General features: G+C 40.0%; 1 protein-coding gene across 2 annotated transcripts in view; it reads left to right on the top strand.

The window, feature by feature from the left end:
• Positions 1 to 14,306, top strand: part of PDE7A (phosphodiesterase 7A) — a 51,665-nt gene extending 37,359 nt beyond the window's left edge. For both annotated transcript variants that reach the window (XM_056854454.1, XM_056854455.1), the window contains 9 exons: positions 886 to 949; positions 3,771 to 3,866; positions 5,565 to 5,665; positions 6,174 to 6,305; positions 6,683 to 6,774; positions 7,253 to 7,397; positions 9,616 to 9,712; positions 10,978 to 11,058; positions 13,827 to 14,306. In XM_056854454.1, the coding sequence (XP_056710432.1) occupies positions 886 to 949; positions 3,771 to 3,866; positions 5,565 to 5,665; positions 6,174 to 6,305; positions 6,683 to 6,774; positions 7,253 to 7,397; positions 9,616 to 9,712; positions 10,978 to 11,058; positions 13,827 to 14,038 (1,020 nt within the window). In that variant the 3' untranslated portion in view covers positions 14,039 to 14,306. The remainder of the gene's footprint in view (positions 1 to 885; positions 950 to 3,770; positions 3,867 to 5,564; positions 5,666 to 6,173; positions 6,306 to 6,682; positions 6,775 to 7,252; positions 7,398 to 9,615; positions 9,713 to 10,977; positions 11,059 to 13,826) is intronic.
• The last annotated feature ends 7,734 nt before the right edge of the window (positions 14,307 to 22,040 follow it).

Below are 22,040 nucleotides of genomic sequence, written 5' to 3' on the forward strand. Positions count from 1 at the left end.
GGCTCTTTTCTAAGGCTTTGGCTGCAGCCTGCCAGACTGAAGGATCCCCTTCTCCCTCCCTGGCTAATCTCAGTTCCAGAAGCCTGGAGGTGTGGCCTGATGAGAGCTTCTTTTAAAGGTTTAGCTATGCCTGACCGTAGGACCCCTTTCCTGCCTGCCCTTTCAAGGTGAAATCCTTGGAGGCCTTGCAGTTCTTAGCACAGCCTTACAATTCTTAATGGCTCTTTGTAAAAGGTGTATGCATCAGGGGGTATTGTGCCTTTTACTTAGGATTATTTGGACCTTCAGCCCCTGTAGTTTTGCTGAAGTGGGTGGAGTTTCCTGAAGTAGTTCTTGAGAGTCAGCCTAGTGTAGTGGTTAAGAGTGGCGGACTCTAATCTGGAGAACTGGGTTGGTTTCCCCAGTCCTCCACATAAAGACAGCTGGATGACCTTGGGCTAGTCACAGTTCTCTGAACTCTCAGCCCCACCTCACAAGGTGTCTGTTGTGGGGAGAGAAAGGGAAGGAGATTGTAAGCCAGTTTGATTCTCCTTAAAAGGTAGAGAAAGTTGGCATATAAAAACCAACTCTTCTTCTATTTAGTTGTGTTCTGAGACAATAGTTATGCTTAAGGCGTGCTGAGCTTCATTTTACCATTCTCTCTATTGGGACTGCCTCAGTTCCAGGGTTAGAATTGATTCTCTGTTGATCTCAGCTCCAAGCCTTCTTGCTAGTGCCTAGTCAAAAAGCTGACACAGTGACACAGCAGCCTCGATCCACCACCTTGCTGTAGTCTCTCAGCCTTGATACTTAATCCTAAAGGGATTTCAGTATGATTCTAATTCACAATGTATGAAAATGATGTGCATTAACTCAGAGTAAAATATTCTGTTGTATCTCTTTCAGTGTATGCTAGAGAAAGCTGGAAACTGGAATTTTGATATCTTCCTCTTTGACAGGCTAACAAATGGTAAGGAAATTGTCAGGCATGTATGTTATGCCAGCCCCGTACTTTCGATTTTGCTTTCTTATCACTGAATTTGTCTCGTATGCAAGCATTGTACATTCTCCATGTAAACAAAATACTTTCTTGATCTGAGTCCAGTATTTAGTCACAGAAAGCTGAACTTTTTTGTAAATACATCTGATCAGGATTATTCGCCCTTTTTTTGGATACAGGTGATCTGGTCACATTGATCCATGCTACTGTAACCTCTGGACTAGATTATTGTAATGCGCTGTACTTGGGGCTGCTCTAGAAAACGACTCAGGAGCTGTAAGTGGTCCAGAATGCAACAGCCTGTATCAATTAATGGGTGTTAGTTGGACTACTGTTATGACAGTAGTACTACAGCAGCATCATTGACTACCTGTTTGCTCCTGGGCCCAATTCAGGGTGCTGGTTTTGATGTTTAAATCCCTTATACTTGAAGGACTGCCTCTCCCCATAGGAGCCTGGGTGGACCTTAGGATCTTCACAGCATTGTGTGTTCTCTTCTCCTTCAAAAGGAGGTGAGATCTGACACTGCCAGGGGAAGAATGTTTTCTGTGGTATTCTCTATGAAGTGGGCTGTTGGTTGAAGTAGGGGTCTTGAAGCAAAGGCTAAGGATTCGTCAACAACATTTCAGTGGAGTGTAAGAAAATCAGACATGCAGTTATCTACTAGTTTACTATGCTTTATCTCACAACGACAGTCAGCAAATGCTGATGCTGAAATTGATCATAATATGTCTATTAAAGCCAGGTCTTCCACAGCCCATGACTGTCTATTTTTTAAGACCCATCTTGACTGTTTTGTATGAGTTTAATAGGGAATGCTCTCTATGTCTCATCTCCAAATAGGCTCTGTTAAATTCTTTATCCTATCTTGGCAGTGCTGAGTGCTAGCTTTGGTCAGTTTAAATCGTAAATTATTTCACAACTGAGACAAACTTTTTCCTTATAAAGATATCTTAATAGAGGTTTTGTCACACGTACACATAAATGCAATGGTATCATGAATGGCTGAAGTCAAATTAGTCAAGGAATAAATGAACCTCTGAATGATGGCCTAAATAAATATTTAGCTCTTCAGACTTAAGCGGCAAATCGTGCAAGTTGCGAGAATATCAGTTGTAATAGTCCAAAATTAAAATGCAGATTAAAGTACTCTATTTACCAATTTAAAGGCATTCAGACTTAAAATACACAAGAGTTGAAACACTGGATTAGCAAACTTGCAGCCAGATTTGCTGGAAAAAGTCACCCTCCAAATGTTTTCTGAAATAGGCCCGCCCTCCTCAACCTCTCTAGCCAGCTGTTCCCAAGGAGTGGGCCCACCACAGTAAAGGCCCATGATCTCATTGTGGCTATACAGTCAAGTCCTAATGGAATGCACCCTAAGGAGAAGACTGACTGAAGAACATAACATAACTGGCTCAGGGGAGTATACTGGGAAATGTGGCTCTTAAGCTCCCCTGAGCCAGTTACGTTTTTCAATTATTTAATTTAAGGATTGACAGACAGAGATGGTGGGGAAGAAAATGCTGCCTTTTTGATTTGAGCTAGCCCATGACAGTGTAAATATCCCACCAACCTCCTGAAAGCCTCGAGAAGCTGATGCTGAGAGTTGGTGGAAGAGGAACCAAATTTTTTCATGGGGCTTTTTGCTCCCACAGATGCAGTACTGCTGGACAAGCACGAGGTCCTGTGTTCCTTTGATTTTACTGCATGGGTCCTTCTCTAACTTCCCTGTACCGCTTCCCCAAGGGGGATAGGGAAAACTCTACTCTGCAAACACCTTCTGCTGACTCTGCATAGAATCCAGTCCACTGTGTTCTCATTCATTTGTAGCTAGAATGGGTGTGAAGGCAGGAGCAGACTACAATGCAGATGCGCCTTTAGAATCACCGTCATAATGATTACTGTTGGAAATTACACAGTTACATACTGGCTAATAACTTCAAGCTTTCTGTTGTCCATGGAGGAGAAATAAAATACTGTGACCGTATAAGTATAAATGATAAGGAATTATTTAAGTAAGCTGCCAACAGTGAGCTGCTTAAAGCTTGTCTTACAGTTTAAACACTTGGCTTGTTCTTTTAAAGGCTTTACAGAGCAAAAGATGGAATGCAAAAGATGGTGACGGCATATTGTCCAACATAGAAATACCACCAATATGAGATCAGTATTTTAAATATTTTATAAGAACAGAGTAAATCAAATAAGAGAGTTTCAAAACATGTGGGTTCATTTTTTAGTATTGGGTTTGATTTTTCTAGTGAATGAATGTTAAACGTGCTAATGAATGTTAAACGCTAAAGTGAAACTACTCAGGTTTAAAGTTTTTAAAAATTATGTTCTGTATAAGAAGGCAACTAGAAGGAGCTGTGTGCATGAGAGGAATAGAGATTTCCTTAATTTAAAAATGCATTTTGTTGCATTTGTATCTTATCTGTCTTCCACTGTGAACATCTCAAGGGTCTCATGTGCACAAAGGGTTCCCGAGAGTTTCTTCAGAGACTGAACTGATCTGCTAAGCTGTTGCTGTGTCATGTTCCTTCCAGCCATGTTCTTAAATAGTTTAGGTGGACTGTGTGGCTGCATTCACTAGTAAGAGGTGGTAAAATGATATGACTTTTACTTCCTGTGGCTAGTAAGTCAGCTTCCTTTTTGTTGTACCCTGGTTATCTGCATGTGTGCACTCTACTGTCTTCAGTTTTTGTTATGTTGTAAAATCATCTATTAATCATTCTGCCTGTATACTTTTTAGATGTTTCCCGTTAAAAATGTTTTTATTGTTTTTCCTCAGGAAACAGTTTAGTCACCTTAACCTTCCACCTGTTTAATCTTCATGGACTGATAGAACACTTCCAGTTAGATACAATGAAACTCCGTAGATTTTTAGGTAAAATACTTCAACATGTTCACTAGTTTGAAAAGTCTGTTAAGTGTAAAATTTCAATAAGGTACATTCCAGACAAAAACATTTTAGTTCTGATCTTTGGCGGTATCCCAATGTTCTGTACCTCCACATAGAATGAGAATTCACAAAATGGCAGTGAAAGTATGTTGCTCATTGTGAGCAGTTGTCATAAGCATTGGCCAGTAGATGCCATGACTCCTTCCATACAACTATATTCTACATTGTGCTCCGAGCTGAAATAAATGTGCTTAGTGGAAGAGTAGCATTTTTTCAGCAGCGAAGTTACTGTGGTATGGATTCCTTGAAAATGAAATCTGACAGTTGAAGTGCTTCTTTAGGAAAAGTCTGGTTTCCTGGCAGCAACTGTGTTGTTCCACTGTCTGGAAAGGCCCTTGTGCTGATTTTGCTCATGGATCTTTATAAATGCATGGGGGAATTTCCTGTTAAATAGTTTTATTTTGATATATTGATTACCCTCCCCCAAAAGAAGCTTTTGATGCTTTTCAGAACAGCTAATACAAACTTGACCAAGATTGAAAAGACTGGATTTCATCCAGAACTGTATTTCTTATATTTATTTTTTATTCTTATGTTTCTTATCACCTACTTAGTGTTATTTGTCTGTGTAGATAAATATGGTCGCAAATGCTTGAGAGTGTTTTCCCTGAAACAAATGCAGATTAACTGGTGATTAACATGTTCTGTAACTTTCGCCTCCCTGTGTGATTCAGTCAGGAGGCAATCCTGCTTACAGTTATGAGGGTAAAGGCAGTAGGAGCAGTAAGAGGCTACATCGTGGCCAAGGTATCTTGTCTGTTAGAGTGGAAGCGGCAAGCCCTGGTCATGTTTGTTTGTGTTAACCAAGATTCAGCCAGCAGGTTCTTGAAGCTTTTGCTCGGTACAGTTCTGCGTGGCTTATCTCGGCATTATCTCTGTTAATGCATGTGTAGGAACGAACCTGTAGTTGATGAGACTCTTATTTAAATTATCCAGATTGCCTATTATGATTTTTGAGCCTTTGAGCAGTCTTGTCTCTTGATTTCATCCTGTGAACTTTACTTTTTAATGTAAATTGTAGTCTCCCATCAGCCTCTCTAAATATTTTGGGAGGACTGGATTAGTTTGAACTACTCCTTCAAAGGACTTCCTGCTGGAGATCAGTGTATAGTTAATAATGCTTTGGTGAAGAATTTAATTTGATGCTCTGATAGCTTGATCTAGAATAATACAGACCTAATCCTTTTAGCTGAAGATTGTCCTGTTTAATATGCTGTTCAGTCAAAGGGGGGGGGGGACCCAGTATGACCCAATTCATACATTTTTCTGGGGTAATGCTGTAATATTACAGTGGTGGAATGGCACTCTCCCTTCTCTCAATCAAGGAGCTTTCAGTATGAATGGAATCCTCCATGTCAGTTTCTGACTGTGTGAAAGCCTGAGCCATGGTGTTCTTCCCTTTCTGGTTGGACAGAAACAGAATGAACCAGTCATTCATGTATGTAGCTTGGTTTACACTGGAGGAGAGAGGCTAATCTTATACCACTCCTTTATGCTTGATGTTGCAGTGCCTACTTCAGCTGAATCATTGCTAGGGCTATATTTGTTTTCAGGGGAAAAAACCTGCACATGTGTAAAAATCTCAGTTAATCTACCATTGATACTACTTTTCTGTTTTTTAAGTAATGGTTCAAGAAGATTACCATAGTCAAAATCCATATCACAATGCGGTTCATGCTGCTGATGTGACTCAGGCCATGCACTGTTATTTAAAGGAACCTAAGGTAACAATTTTCTCTTACTTATCGCAAACACTTCTATTTCAAGTAAAGGGGTAATGATAGCAGTTCTGTTGGTGCTGAAACTTCCATTTCATGCTGAGTGATGTTTTAAACATTGCTCGAGCGCTTGATGTTTCCTGTGTGTGTATGCACAGGGTGGGATGTGGAAACTACTTTAAAGTGCTTGAGGATCGAGGCTCTGTGGGGCTGGGGTGTTTTTCAATGGACAGCAGCTCTCCATGCCATAGACCACATGTGGCATGGATGCCTGTTGTTTTTATTTTTTAATTAATAAATTACAGGTTTCATTAATAATTATCTTACCTCCCCTGTTGTGTTGTTATAGGGAAATCCCAAATCCTACAGGCTATAAATAAATGAAAAATAATTGATGTGTTTGAAGACCAATTCCCCCCCTTTTTAATCCTGACCTAGTATTTTGTAACCATTAATAGTGAATGTTCATGTGGACATACTTTATATTACAGCTTTTCAAAACTTTATATTACAGCTTTTCAAATCTATAACTCCATGGGATGTTCTGGTCAGTTTAACTGCAGCTGCCACTCATGATTTGGATCACCCAGGTGTTAATCAGCCTTTCCTTATTAAAACGAACCATTATTTAGCAACTTTATACAAGGTAAGCGGAAAACACTCCTCTTTTTTTGTTATAAAGCCCTGGGGCTAGTTTTGCTCTTTTAAGGAAGGAGGGTTATATTCTACTGCTTTTCTGTTAGTGGAAGTAGATCTTTTTCCTGCCTTCCCCTCCCCCCAGGAAATTCCCAGTACCATCAAAAAGACAGTTCTTGGGGACAAAAAACCGTATGGCAAAACTTCAGTTCTTCTCCTCAATGAAGTTACTGTCCATAGTTCCCCTCCTTCCCCTTCTGTTAGTAGAGTGGTGCAGGATAAAACCCATAATTAGTATACTGGACTGTTCATTCAAGAAAATAGTATGTGGCATTTTTAAAAAACAAAACGCAAACCTTTGATACCAACAACATTTCTTTCTTTCAGAATACCTCAGTACTGGAAAATCACCACTGGAGATCAGCTGTGGGGCTGTTAAGAGAGTCTGGATTATTTGCACACATGTCTCCAGAAAATAGGTATGTGTTGGATTGGCCATACACATTCAGATATCATAGTTTGACTGTGCAGTGTAGAATACATTGCAGAATAGATATTTTAGATTGAGGAGAGGTGCAAATAGAGGGTCTTGAAATTACAAAATATATTTACTGTCAGCTTTGTCACTTTTCATTGATTTTCTCAATTTTATCATGTAAAGTATAGCATATTAATACTTGTCATCTGTTGAGATTCACATGTAAATTTCATATATTCATTTGCATTTACAATATGTTTAAAGGGTTTAAAGACTTTAAATAGATGAAATGTTGAGTTAGGGCTCGCTGTTCTAAGAAAGATAATATTAGAAATATAGTTTTATTCATTTTAATCACAAGCTAACCACCAGGGTTGCTTTGAACTTTTTGCAAAATGATCTATGAATTTTACATTTTAATTTGGACGTAGATGGTGACAGTTCATTTTCATGCTGCTTACTTGTATCTCCAATTTCAGGCAGCTGATGGAAAGCCAGATAGGAGCATTGATTCTTGCCACAGACATCAGTCGGCAAAATGAATATCTGTCCTTATTTCGCAGTCATTTGGACAAGGGAGACTTATGCTTAGAAGATGAGAACCATCGCCATCTTATTCTTCAGGTAATTTACTAGAGTAGTAAGACAAAAAATAATAATTTCTATTGAAGAACTTCATTTTTTGTTGTCTATTGCATGATAGTGTTTAGCCACTACACATCTATTTGAAGGCAGCCTGTTTGTATTCTGTAGTTGTATAGTTTTTGCACAAGCATAGTTTGCCAGTACAAAAAAACCTAAGGTTTTCTGTTTGTTCACAGAAACAAGTGCAACACAGGTGTCAAATGTTTTCCTCATTCTGATCCAGCAGTGTTTCTCGACCTTTTTCTGGCGGGACTGTATTTGGCTTGATGCCGCCTCAGTTCTTTTGCTTTGCTGAAACTGCAAAGAAAAGGCACCAACAAGAATGTTTCCTTTTCCAAAAACAGAAAGCATTGTTCTTGCAACAGAACAGAATGCAATTGTTATCAATCTTTATTACATGAAATGATTGATTCATAATTCTTTCTGTTGGATTTTACTGTGGTGGAAATTTGCTTATGCTACCATTAGCAATTCTCCCTTCTGGATGTACACCTTAACGTGGTGAGGGGGTTTGTGTGTGTGTGAGGGAAGCTGAGAGCAATACTGTAAGTGGTCTAGACTCTATCAAGAGACTAAACTCCTAGCAGAGTCACTCAAGACGGAATGGTCCCAGCTGAGACACCAGACGAAGATGCATCCTTAAGGGATCAGTGGCCACATCCGCAGAAGAGAACAGGCAGTTCCAGTGAGGATGGGGGCAGAGGAATCCCTGAAGGTTAGCTACTGGGCAGCAGCAGTAGTGGAAGGTGACACTGGCGGAGGATCTTTCGTAGACAACGGCAGTGCCACTATGGCTAACTCTGGTTAGTACTGCGCAGAAGGCGGCACTGGTAAACCACTTCTGACCAACCTTTACCTTGAAAACCCTATTATGAGATAATCCAAAATGAAAAAAGATATAGTGCTGGAAGATGGGACCCCCAGGTCGGATGGCACTCAATCTGCTACTGGGGTAGAGCAGAGGACAAATACGAGTAGCGCTGTTCTTAATGATGCGATTGGACTAAAGCCGAAAGGACGTTCAGTGGTTGACATGAATAGATGCAAAAGGAAAGTCCGAAGCTGTTCAACACATATAATAGGAACATGGAATGTGAGAAGCATGAATCAGGGAAAGCTTGAAATTGTTAAACAAGAAATGGAACATATGGACATTTCAGTCCTGGGAGTAAGTGAATTAAATTGGACTGGATTAGGACATTTTCAATCAGAAAATTACTAAGTGTTTTATTCAGGGAATGACAAAACGAGAAGAAACAGAGTTGCTTTAATAGTGAGGCAAGATGTAGCAAAGGCAGTCAGGAGCTATAATGCAAAGTCTGACCGAATAATATCAATCAGACTTCAGGGAAAGCCTATCAACATAAGCATCGTTCAAGTTTATGCCCCATCACTTGGGAACATCTTAGGGTGGTGTCATTTGGCTACCTGTTTGATCCATGGTGACTTGGCTGGGATTAAATGGGGAAGCAATTGAGCGTCTGTCTGAGTTCTCCATCAGAGGCCCAGCTAATCATTTAATGGGTCGCATGTTACTGGAGCTGATTGACATCTTCATTGACAGAGGCTAAACAAGACACAATGCCACCCCTAGTCAAGGCAGGACACTCTGCTCAGGCCATTCTTCATACCTGATGAAGATCACAAGTGTTTGTATGGTATGGGTGACCATATTTTAATAACTGGTCCTTAGGTAGTAGGGAGGGCTCTGAATTGAGCACACAAGATCTATAATAGCTGGACCTAATTATTTTATAGGTTAAAGTTTTCTCTTCAAATAAAAAATGTAATTTTCAGGTAAGTGCTAATAAATGAAAGATGATCTGAGCTGTTTGATGTATTGTTTCAAATTGTGACCAAAAGGAAGCCAAAATGAACTCCCTTTTAATCTTGGGGTAAAATTACACAGCAGGCAACTGGAGTGCCTTTAAATAAATGTTCCTGTTTTCATACTAATCCAGTGTTGCATTGATGTTTGAGAGAAACTGATGTGTACCTGTTCCAACATGTTTTCTTCCTGTACCTGTTGGCTGTAATCCTGTCCAGCTGCAGTCAGGTTTCTTAAAAGTGCCATTGTCTGTTTTAGTTTTTTAAAAGTAGTTGGCTTTCTGTACCACCTTGTAAATAATATATTGTGTTGTGCCTTGCATAGTTTCATTGCACCTTGCATAGATTGTGATAAAATTTCATTTGCTAGATGGCTTTGAAATGTGCTGATATTTGCAACCCCTGCCGGACATGGGAACTGAGCAAGCAGTGGAGTGAAAAAGTAACAGAAGAATTCTTTAATCAAGGTAAGTAAAGAAAAACAAGTTATTTTTGTAATGGAATGTGAAATGAAATTTGATAAAGAATTAGAAGTGTGACTCTTACCTGGGATGAAGAATGTATTTGAATTATTTGTAAGAGATGCTAATATATGCACATAGAGTGGCTTCTTCAGATGTTTTAATAGCTGGCACCTTTACACTTTGCATAACACCTGAGATTTCAGCTTGCCTTAATTAAGACTTCCTGGATAAAAAGCTATTTTATTTTAATAAAGGTTTATTTAACTAAATATATTAAAGCTGCAATCTTAAGCACATTTGCTGGGAAGTAAGCCTGATTCAATTTAGTAGGACTGGCTTTGAGTAAATATGCTTAAGATCCTGCCGTGTGAGTTAATAGCTTTGACGCACTGGTTGTTTGCTGATTTATGCCCCCAGTATAGTTGAAAAAAGTGGGATTATATACAATATTGTATGCCTGATTGAGTGCCCATTAGATCAGGCTTCTGTACTTCTGCACATTTGTAACTATATTTTGAGTTTTATGATTCAGCAGATTCCCCCTAAGATTATATTGACAGTTTATATGTATAGTGAAATGACATTTTACTCCAGGCAACTGTGTTAAAAAATGACATTGTTGCAAGGTGAATGTTGAATTTGCTCTCTGTAAACGTTAAGAGGCTGAGATAAAACTACCCCTTTAAGGTAGTCAAAAATTGAATAACCCCCCTTTCTAGATGCCTTCCCAGTTCTGTCTACAAAGGTAGCAGGGTATGGATTCATATGTTCATAGATGTAGCCCAGAAAAAAAAAAAGATTTGGTTCTTGTAGGTTATCCGGGCTGTGTAACCGTGCTCTTGGAATTTTCTTTCCTGACGTTTCGCCAGCAACTGTGGCAGGCATCTTCAGAGTAGTAACACTGAAGGACACTACAGTGTAGTCCTTCAGTGTTACTACTCTGAAGATGCCTGCCACAGTTGCTGGCGAAACGTCAGGAAAGAAAATTCCAAGACCACGGTTACACAGCCCGGATAACCTACAAGAACCAATGAACTCTGACCGTGAAAGCCTTCGACAATATTTTAAAAAAAGATTTGTTCTTTACCTGGAGAAATGAGGGCTTTTAATATAATTTATACTTGTAAAGAGCTACGGAGAAGCTAACTGATGTTGGAATTTTTTGGCATGTCTCGTACAGACTTTGATTTCTAATTATATGTTTAAAAGTAATACTTTCAGATTCTTTAATTTTAGAAATTGTTTTATTGATCAGTATTTCTTTGTAGGAGATGTTGAAAAAAAATACCACTTGGGTGTGAGTCCATTATGTGATCGACAGACAGAAACCATGGCCAACATCCAGATTGGTAACTGCTGATCTATTTGAACATTTATTACAATGTTCATAAATTGTGATATGTTCCATTTTAAATATGTGTGACATATTTAAGCAGTACTATGTTTTTAATAATAATATAATAATAATATATTTTTATATATATCCTGCCCTCCCCTAGCAAAGCCGGGCTCATGGCGGTTAACATCAAGTTTAAATACATTAAAGCATAATCAACAATACAACGTATTAAAACATTTTAACAATGCTGAGTTTAAGATCATCTTCATCTTAATTCAATGGCGCCAATATAATTTCCCGCAGGGAGAGCTGTTTCTACTTCGGCTGCTGTCCAACTTAGCAGAAGTACCTTGGGGAGGGGGGAGTGAGTGGACAACAACTAACAATTAACATAGGAACATAAAGGGAAGGGAAGGGTAGGGGAGAGAGAAAGGGAGGCCAGCTTCCAGATGGTACTGTCGCTGCCCTCAACCATAGGCCTAGCAGAACATCTCTGTTTTGTAGGCCCTGCGGAACTCAGCTAGGTCCCTCAGGGCATGGTTCTCATTAGACAGAGTTCAATTAGGCTGGGGCCAAGGCCAAAAAGGCCCTTTTCTTTTGATTTTTGTTCTGGGACATCCTAGGGTATGCATAAATCAGTTTCCCCCCACCTATGCAAATTACCTCATGTACAAAGACCATGTTCCATGAGCCTTGTCACATTGACTGCAACTGAATATCACAGTGTGAAAAACATTAAGTGAAACAGAGGTGGTCAGAAATTTGGTTTATCAAGTCCCCAGGAGCTTTTATTACCCAGCATGGAGGTAGGAATTAGGATCAGACAGCAGGTGCCATAAGGTGTGCATTTTCCAGTTCTAATCATCGCCCTATCCCAGGTATTGAATGCTGTACACTTCCAAGATTAGGGGATACATTTCCATCTTTACTGTTCAAAGTCTTTCTACAGCATGAAGATGAGGAAGAAGTAAAAACACACTTGATGTATAACATATAGGTCTGCTATTCTCCTTGCCCTGAATCTCAGTAGTCAATTAAAAATTCCTAACTTTTTAAAATCTCCTGTGCCCTGATTCCTTAAGGTCTCCCACCTTTCCTTCCTGTATGCATAAAATAGGAGTGGTATAATAATAGCAGAACTTTTCTGCTATAGCAGCTGCTTTTCTCATCTGGCACATATTCTTTTGCCTGGAATAATCAGAGCCAAATAGGATTTACCATGTCAGTTCAGTCTTACTTTGAGAGGGCAGGTCCATCTTCACAGCAGTCAGTAAACAGGGATGTCTGGTTACTCTGCAAGTCTAAAATGATATAATATCAGTCTGTGGTTCAGAGATCATGGTTTGTCCACCAGAATTGTGCTGCAGTCTTCCATCTCTAGTGTGTGCCAATCCCCACCTGCACTTTGTGGTTTGTAGAAAAGGTAGTTTGCTGTGGCATATCTCGGGTAAACAATGAACACTGCCAACCACAGACAGCCTCAGACTAAAACCAGAGACCCACTTCAAAGCGTGGGGTTTGAAGGCACACTGTAGCTAGTGGTAACCTTAGCTGCCCAGTTCAGATATTAAGGCCACCTATTACTGCAAACCAGGAAGTGCCAGGAGGAAATTAGCATGTGTTACGGGGTTGGGGGAAGAAGAGAAGTGTATGAATCTGCAATGCAGTTTCAATTGCCAAACCATTGTTTGGCTGTGATATTTGTAGCCTGTGATATGTTCATTTTAAACCAAGAATCAAGACAGTAGTGTTTGGCTGTAAAAATTTCAGAAAGGAAGTCCAAATTAAATGAATTTTCTTATAGGTTCTTGCTTCATGACCATGCATTACTACATTTCTGAGGTTGAAGCAGGATATTACATGCAATGCAATGTAATGTAATTATCTTTTCAGTCATCTTTTTACATTGTATCTAATGTAGCTGCTGGAGCTGGGATTTGAAAGAAAAGACTAGCAGGAGAAGGGGGAGGCTATTTAACTCTTTCCCCCTGTGTTCTTGCTGAAATACGTGCTCTTCAATCTGCTGTTGCCACTGCTGAGGAAAATTTGCACATGCTGTTGTTCTTAACTAATTTTCAACTAGCAGTTTATAGTTGCATTTTAAAGGAAACTGTTTTGTTAGTTTTTAATTTCATGTGATGGGTATATACACTAACTGTATAAAATTTATGTATCTGTAACACTTGGCAATTTTATCAACTTCAAGGATTCTTCAAAAGTTCTGTTTGCCTAAGCTTTAAATGACTGGATTCTTGCTTCTATTTAAACACTACTGTTAGTTTTTTGGCTGGAGGGGCTGTGGCTCAGTGGTAGAGCATCTGCTTGGCATGCAGAAGGTCCCAGGTTCAGTCCCCAGCATCTCCAGTTAAAGGGTCTAGGCAATTAGGTGATTTGAAAGACCTTTGCCTGAGACCCTGGAGAGCTGCTGCCGGTCTGAGTAGACAATACTGACTTTGATGGACCAAGGGTCTGATTCATTATAAGGCAGCTTCATGTGTACTTTTTTGCTGCTTTTATTGTTTCATGTGCTGATTTTTTGTGATTTTACAAGTTTGATTACTGATACAATTTTACAATAAAAAGGGATGTTACAATATTTTAGTACAATGCAAATTATCATGCTGCTTATTTCACACTGAGCTTCTACTTAAGGTGGTGTTTTTATCCTCTGTATAAATCTGAGTTAAACCAAGCATCGTAATGAAATTTTGAAACACACTCTTTCTTCTTGTTTTTAAATCCAGTGCATTCTCTCTCTCTCTCTCTCTCTCTCTCCAGGATTTATGACCTATTTGGTGGAGCCATTGTTTGCAGAATGGGCAAGATTTTCAAACACCAGGCTGTCTCAAACCATGCTTGGGCATTTGGGACTGAATAAAGCTAGCTGGAAGGGCATGCAAAGACAGCAGTCCAGCAGCGGTGATGATACTGATCCTGCGTTTGAAGAAATGGACTCTGATGTCATACCTCAGGAAAACCGGCTATCCTGACACCAGGATCTGCTTGACAAACTGCCTCTTGCCCAATATCTGCAGAACAGGGTTCGAGGATATTTTTAGGTCTGACTGCCAAGGTTTCAGTATAAACAATGCCAGCATTATTTATTTCCAATTTTTTTTCTTTTGATCATTTGAACCCAGTTTTTTGTTACAAGACGTGAACATAGAGCAATATGCATATGCCTTGGTTGGCTTTTGCATGGAACCTTGAATATGCAAACCGCAGGCATGATTGAACTTTGATGGGGTAAAGACAAGATGTGTTGTTACGTGCCACATTGTGTGTGTGTGTGTTTTTTTAAAAGAAGTTTAAAATAAGGCCTTCAGAGTTACCACGGGACACGGACGACTCCACTCCATTGGACTTCAGCAACTCCATTCAGTCCTTGTCCAAAATGTGGCAATGTGAAGTGGCCGTTTTTGGCTGCCTCTGGCAGGAACTGATGTTTACAAATGTACCTGGAAACTATAGGTTCTAAACTAACCTTTGTGCATGGCTGTGAAGGAACCACTAACTTAAAAACGACAAAAGATCAAATCTGAAACTGCAGCTCATTTTCCCCTCACTAAGAGAAAAGCCTACCATGTGTCAAAATTTGGCTGTGGTTTTGGGAAATGAGCATTTAACACAAAGCTCAGCCAAGTTTAATCTCCAGTGTCGAATGGGATCGCAAGATTAACAGGCAGAAAATACTTCTGAATCTTGGGAAGGGGAGGTGGGATGGGGTTGAGGAGAGGAAGAGTTCTAATTGTGTGAAGATTCTGCAGTGAGAACATTGCATGTTGTTTTCGCTATTGTACACTTGAACTGCACATGCAAGAAAAAAGGTGGGAATGATTACGAAACACCAGAAACAGCTCAGGGTATTTGCCAATCTGAAATATAGTGGGAGGATGGGAAGTGTGTCCTTCAAAACAAGGGTACAAATGCCCCTTTCGCTGCAGTGTGTGTGTGTGCGTATGTGAGTGTGAATACTTAGGGGGAGGTGGGTGGGGAGGAGGGGGAGATGGGAAGGATTAGACAGGCAAGTTTTTTTATTTATTGTTTTTAGAATGTGACATTTTCATGAGCAGCCACATTGGGGCGGGGGGGGGGAACTAACAGGTTGCTGCAGCTGCCTTAAACTATGCACAAAGCTAAGTGACCAAATTTTGTTGTAGATTGAAAAAGTGCATTGTTTACTTATTCCTCCCTCTACTGAAATGTTACCCGTTATGGGTTTTTTGATGTGAAAAGGAGAAATGTTTTTAAGGACAAATTTTAAGGACTAATTTTTAAACTTCAAGCATTCCTTTTTTTGTAATTTGTTTTTTACATTGTTTTAAGTACTGTAAGCACAACTGTAATCTATTTTGAGAAACTGGTGCTTTCTTTTTGTTCATTTGTATTTCCCTTGTTCTTACTGTAAAGACTGTTTATTCCATTCTGTTTACAGTTCGCAACAGCCATTATTGGGAGAGAGCTTCAGTGTAAAGCCATTGGTTAGAGGCTTTGCCATACTCATTTTAATGTGCCTGTTGCTGTTAACTTTTGATTAATAAAAAAACTTTTCACATTATCTTCAGAGTCTAGCCTTGGAGGTAGGGAAATAATTGAAATCATTTTCTTCACAAGTCCTCTCTGTGGCTCTTTTTTGAGACCTGTTTGAAAACTTGTCTTACAAACCTATTTTCATAGGAAAACTTGAAAGGGAGGGGAAGATGCAGTGACTTTGCCTGGTTGCATTCAGTTTACTTAAAAATCAGATAGTCATGTTAAAATTGCCTGGATTCAAATGCACTGTGCTGGGGGAGAGGGTCAGTGGTTCTTTTTCAAAAAGGTTCCTAGATCCAGCTTTTTGAACTCGACACTTTTCCTCATGAACATCACTGCAGAAAGATTGGGCAATATAGATATGATTTCTGAATTCTGCCAAAGGAAGAGAAGACGTATTTGGCTCAGTGTTCCTATTACTGAGCTGCTGGCTCTTGAAAGTGTAGGGCAAAACTTAGAAACCTGTTTCTGCTAGAAAGAAGGTAGTTTGAGCCTGCTCAACTCTGTGAACCTTTGTTTTACTCATTCAGAGACAAAGTAGACATTTGCTTTTTTAAGGAGTTGGGGTTGGGTTTCCCAGACCCCACTTATGTTTTCTACAGCCGCAAAGCAGCAGTGGGGAATGGTTTATTAAATAAAAAAATAAAGCAGAGCCCATTTGGGCTCTGACTGCTACCGCAGGGAGAGGGAGAGGGATCCTGCTGCCTCCCCCTGCCGTTTTCCATGCTAAAACAGCGCTATTTCCACCAGAGCAGCAAAAATGGCTACGAGCTAGTGGGGAGGCAGGAGTGCTTCCTCCCCCCAAAAGGCTCTGCTTTGTTTTATTTTTTAATGAAACAATTTTATGGACTTAACAAAACATTTAAAAAACCCTCTGCTTTATTTTTAATAGCTGTTTTCTGCAGCTGCTGTGTATAGTTTGGCTTTCAGAGATCTTTAAACAGGAAAGCTTTTAATGGTTCTGAAAGTAAGGCTTTAGCCAGGTTATCTACTGTAGTTTCTGTAACACCCTACAGTTGCAATGTATTGGAAATCAAAAGGCCACTCAGCCCATTTGTTTATCTCAAACCTGGCAGACCAACATACTGCGTCAGTGTATGCAGGAGGTGAAGTGCCGTGGTATGAGGAGACAGGGTGGTATGTACATCTATCCTTATTATTGCAGGGATGTGGCCTGTTCTTTTTTGCTTCCTGTGTAATGTGCAAATATCCCAATGCATTCCACTGCAGAGAGCTGAGGTTCTCCTTTACCCATTATTCAGAAAGTACAAACAGCAGATCCCCGCTTTTGCTTTGGTTACTGTTTCATAATACATGAGATAGTCGAGTGCAGCTGCAAAAAAGGGAATGCTATTCAGCCCTAGTAATAGCCACAAGTCCAGGTGGCTTGGCAATTAGTTTTGCAGTTGTTGACGCATTCTATTTTACATCGTCTCTGCTTTGGGAACATATTAGAAAACAATCTGAGTGGGCTGCTATAATTAAATACCTCAAGCTAGTTCAAGGAAGCTGTTTCCAGTTAGCTGAGTTAGAGAAGTTGCAGGCAGGATGTGGGCTTAACACTGTGGGTGTTTAGCATGAAAAAGTGTGTGGTTGCTCTACCTGGCAAAAACGTTCAGGGTACATCAAGAGTTAATGTACTAGGGCAGCTTTCAACCTTTGTTTTCAGTGTTGTTCTTTTCTGTTTAGGGACACTGGACCTATCAAAGCAGGAGTTACGTCCTGTCCCAATCCCTAGGATTCTCAGTTGCTTACAGCTTCCCATTTCAGAAGGGCTCAGCCAAGCTAGCCTTGCTGCAAGAATCTTGGAGAACTACAATTTTGGTCCAGCTTGCCCTACCATTCCTCTAGTACCTCCTCCCTTATATGCCACTCCTATGCATTCGTTGGCATCCCTTTGGAAAACACTGTAATCAAGAACTGCATTCATGCATCAGAAACCTAATATAATGGGTTTGTCAAGTAGATTAGAGAATAAACCAAGTACACCTTCGGGAACTCATCTACCATGAAGGATTTAATATCATTTTACGATACGTTTTGGTGGCTGGAATTCTGTATTTTAAAGAGTTTTAAACTGGATTGCACTATTTAGTTTTTTTAAAAAACCTTGGAAGCAGTTATTTCTCCCACACTTCAAAAAAAAAAGAAGAAAAAAAAGGGGAAATAAGCTAAAGGAAGAAAATTCAAGGTCTCCTCTAAGACAATTGGCAGGTTTTTTGGGGGGAGGGGTTGGAAATGTGTTACATGTTTTATGAATGGGGCTATAGGCACACACTATGCACCACTAGAAGGGGTATTTCAGTTTGTTTATTAAACTTTCAAACAAGGTATTTAAAACAGCAATGCAAGACTGTAGAAGTACTTATTTCACTTCATTACACGAATCTAGATTGCATTCTGTCTGCTAGACTCAAACCTTCACGTTAGCGACTTGTTTTAGCTGTTTGGCTACTTTTGAACTCTGTTCTTGTAGATGCTTACTTGTGAAATATGAAATATTTTATGATGCAACATGATGACTTTAATTCTTTCTGGGATACTTTAGCTAAAGTAGTTGGGAAGCAAGATACTGATAATGGGTGCAATTTATAATTTATGCAGCTGTTGCAAGAGTACAGTGGCTGGAGGCAAGCCTTTTTACATTCTTTCGCTTGCCCATAGCATTGTTCTACTTTAATTGTCTTGTATAAGATAATCCCTATCGCTGATGGACTTCGATAGGACTTTTATCTACTCAGTCAATTTAACACTTGTAAATTTTAGAAGATGTCCTTACTTATAAAGATGAAAAAAAACCCTCTTTGAACGTTAAGAGCTACTTCAATATCCTCATAGGTACTATTTTAATAGTGCTTTACAACTTCAGGTCACCATTAAAGCAGTGCCCTCTGTTTTTGATTGGAAGGCAGACCTCAGGGTTATACCATGAATGTGTAGTAGAAGTGGAGACCAAAACTCTTAAGCCTGCTGTAGTCCTCTATCATATTCCATGTAGTTTTGTGATTCATTTTTCTGATATTTTCAAAATAAGACCACAGATGTGCCTGTGATTTAAAGGGACTATTTATCTCCGTTCACTAACCCCCCCCCCCCCCAGCTTCTGGATCCCTGTTAGAGGTGCCTATAAATTAAACTTCTTCCCCGTGCCAGTTTCTTATTTAAATTAAAGCCTTGACAGCTGCATTCTCTTAATTTGATTGGGGGGGGGGGAATCACAGAACTGCATAACATGCAGCTCCACCCTTCGATTGCTTCAGGGAACATTGTCTTCTGACCTTTCTAGGAGAGCTGGTATTTAACACAGAGCCTTTACATTTTCATCTTTAAAAGTTACTTTTAAGGTATGTTATGGATAGTTTACATTCCTTGACATAAAGCACAAAATGTGGACACTAGTAAGGTGCTCTTTGGGGTTTATTTGAAGTTTGTCCTCTAGAGACAGAGGAGGGTGGTTGTTTGCTGTTCTCCCAGGCTCTGGCTCCTGCTGCTTGAGGTGAGTCATCCAGAGCTGCCTGCTATTTCCTGATGCTTGGGTTGGAGCCACAGCTCACAGCTGGATAATCCTACAGAAATGACCTCAGAAGTAATCCAGTTTCTTGGGGGTCAGTGACAGGGGGAGCTAATAAGGAATATTAGTAAGTTTGAGGGGCAATCCAGGCTATAAGCAAGAGAGATCCCTATCAACTAAAGCTTGGAGTTGGTTATCTGCCTGTTCAATGATTGTGGATATTATTTATGTACTACACTTATAACCCACCTTTTCCCCACAACAGGGATCTCAAGCAGCTTACACTGTTGTTCTTTCCTCCATTTTCCCCTCACAATTGCCCTGCGAGGGAGGTTAGACAGAGTATGTGACTGATCCAATGTCATCCAGATCCTACTCCATCTTTCTAACCACTACACCACACTGGTTCCTCTCTACCTTTTCCCTCCTCCCAGCAGTCCCTTCTGATCCTGAGGAAGAGGAGTTTTGCAGTCACAAAAGCAGTGTGGAGTAATAGCCAGAAGGCAATGGTGGGTTGCAGTGAGGAAGGGGGAAGAGGGAAAAACTGCTTCTATCAGCACAGTGCGCTGAAGGACAATTTTGTTCCCTTCCCCCTCTTTACTACAACCCAAGGACCACCATGGTTGTTATTCCACTTAGGTCTGGTGCCTCTGGGTATCAATTTCCCTGGGATCAGAAGGGGAAAACGGAAGATCCACAACTGTGCCTTCTGCTGACAGATTGATGGTCTTAACCCTTTCTCTTGAAACAAGGTATTGTGTGAGCACAGTGGCAGCAAAAAAAGCCAGGGTGCTACACATTAACTTTCTGAGTACAGCAATCTGCTATTTCAAGTAAGCACCTGGTCTTCAACCTCTTCAGATTTAAATGACAAAAACTAATGAAGTTAGAAGGCCAGCAAGCAATATTTGGGGTGAGTGTGTGCTAGAGATATGTATATTTAAAATTTTTATATCCTGCTTTTCACCCTCAGTGAGGACCCAACACAGCTTAGAACATTATTCTCCCCACCCCCATTTTCTCACAAAAACCCATTAGGTAGATTAAGCTGAGAGAATGTGACTGGCCTAAAAGTCACCCGGCAACCTTCTGTGGCAGAATGTGGATTCAGATCTGGGTCTCCCAGTATTCTAATCTGACACTCTACTACACCACCCCAACTCTTATGTAAAATTATTTGCCTGCTAGGTAGAAGCTGTGGGTGAGTTTAAATGTGGGTTATCGAGGCATTTTAAAATATTTTTTTGCTGTCAACTTGCAGGGTTTTCAAGGCAAGAATCTTTCAGAGGTGGTTTGCCATTGCCTCCCTCTGCTTAGCGGCCCTGGTATTCCTTGGTGGTCTCACATTCAAGGGAGGCAGCATGGTATAGTGGTTCAGAGCAGTGGACTCTAATCTGGAGAACCTGGTTTGATTCCCCACTCGACATAAATAAGCGAAGAACACGCTTGAAAGGTCCTACCTCCAGTGCCTCCCTCTGCTGCCCCCTAGGTAATCCCACCACCCCTCAGGGCTGGACTGCCCACTTTGTTAGCCACTGCATTAGATCTTCTCAGATGTTGCTTCACACACTGCCACCTCCAATACTGTACCACTGTACTAAGGCCTAAGGATACAAACTGGTCCACAAATATTTGCTCTTAAAAGGTGGCACATAAGGTGAATTCAAAATGAAAACACAAACAAACAGTAAACGTGACTGCTTTTAATTTTGTATATGGTGATACAGGACCAAATATCAATGTCTCTTGAGGACAATTGACTTTGAAGCACCTCAGTTCATCTTGAAAGCAGTCCATAAAATTAACTTTTATACTATTAAAAAAAACATTCTTAAAAGTGTTACATGCTAGAGGGATACGACAATCTCTGATCACACCTCAGTTAAATTTGATCTTAATACTGAGATTTTTGCTCATTATCAGAGTCTGTACTACAACTGGAGCTGTTCAAGTAGTCAGTACTCCGCAAAACGCTAACGTTCAACTAGTGGAGACCCTGAGCTGTGCTGCATTTAGGAAAACTGTAATTATAGAAAACTTACATTTCTATCCACCCTCTTTCAGAGTGATGTTCTTTTTAATTAGCATCATTCAAAAGCCAGTGGATGGGTCTGCTTGCTCCCTGGGACAAATGCTAACCCTTACTGAACTGTAGCAGAAAAAGCAGCAAGAGGGTCTGTGGCCTGGTATTAGCAGAGCAGACCACATGGACACTTCGGAGGACCAGCAGCTAGTGCAAAATAAGTGTTCCCTTTTGTCTTGAGATCTATCAGGTAACTCAGCAGAACACTGTCTGTTACTGGCAAGCTAGGCCATCTGCTCTAGTTTCTGAGACTTGCCAACGTCGACTGTGCAACATTCCAGCTCTTCTGTATCAGCACTGCTTTCCTGTCGAGGTCATAATTACAGGGTTTAGGCCCATTTTTAAAAAAGGTAGTTCAACTTTTGGGTAGTATAGTGTCACTAGATATGTTCCTAGTGTAACGTGTGCTATAGGTAAAAAGCGTGCTTCAATGAAAGCTCTTTGGATCACCGACTAATAAATAAGTTAAATAATAAACTTCCTTTACAGTGTATGGCCAGAGGTGTAATAACTTCACTGAAGTCTTTGTGCTTGAATTACAGGGGCTGTGAATACAGCACAAGATTGGACATCTCATTTTGACATTACTCTTACGTTTGAATTCTAACTAAGGAGTACTAATAAAACTCCCATTACGTTATTCCAGCTAAAATAACTTTTAAAAGCTATTTAATTTCCATCATCCTCTTCACACAAGATGTTTAAAGTTGTCAGTCATGCTTATAAAATATTCATATAGATAAAATTAGTGCTAATGACCTAATACCATATGGGCAATTCTGTACTTAAAAGCTCTTCCATGTATATAAAAATGTCAGAGGCACATTTCAATTCAGGTCCCAAGAAGCTAAATGTTGAATAACCC

This window comes from Euleptes europaea, chromosome 8, assembly GCF_029931775.1.
Source record: "Euleptes europaea isolate rEulEur1 chromosome 8, rEulEur1.hap1, whole genome shotgun sequence".
Classification (NCBI taxonomy): Eukaryota; Metazoa; Chordata; class Lepidosauria; order Squamata; family Sphaerodactylidae; genus Euleptes; species Euleptes europaea.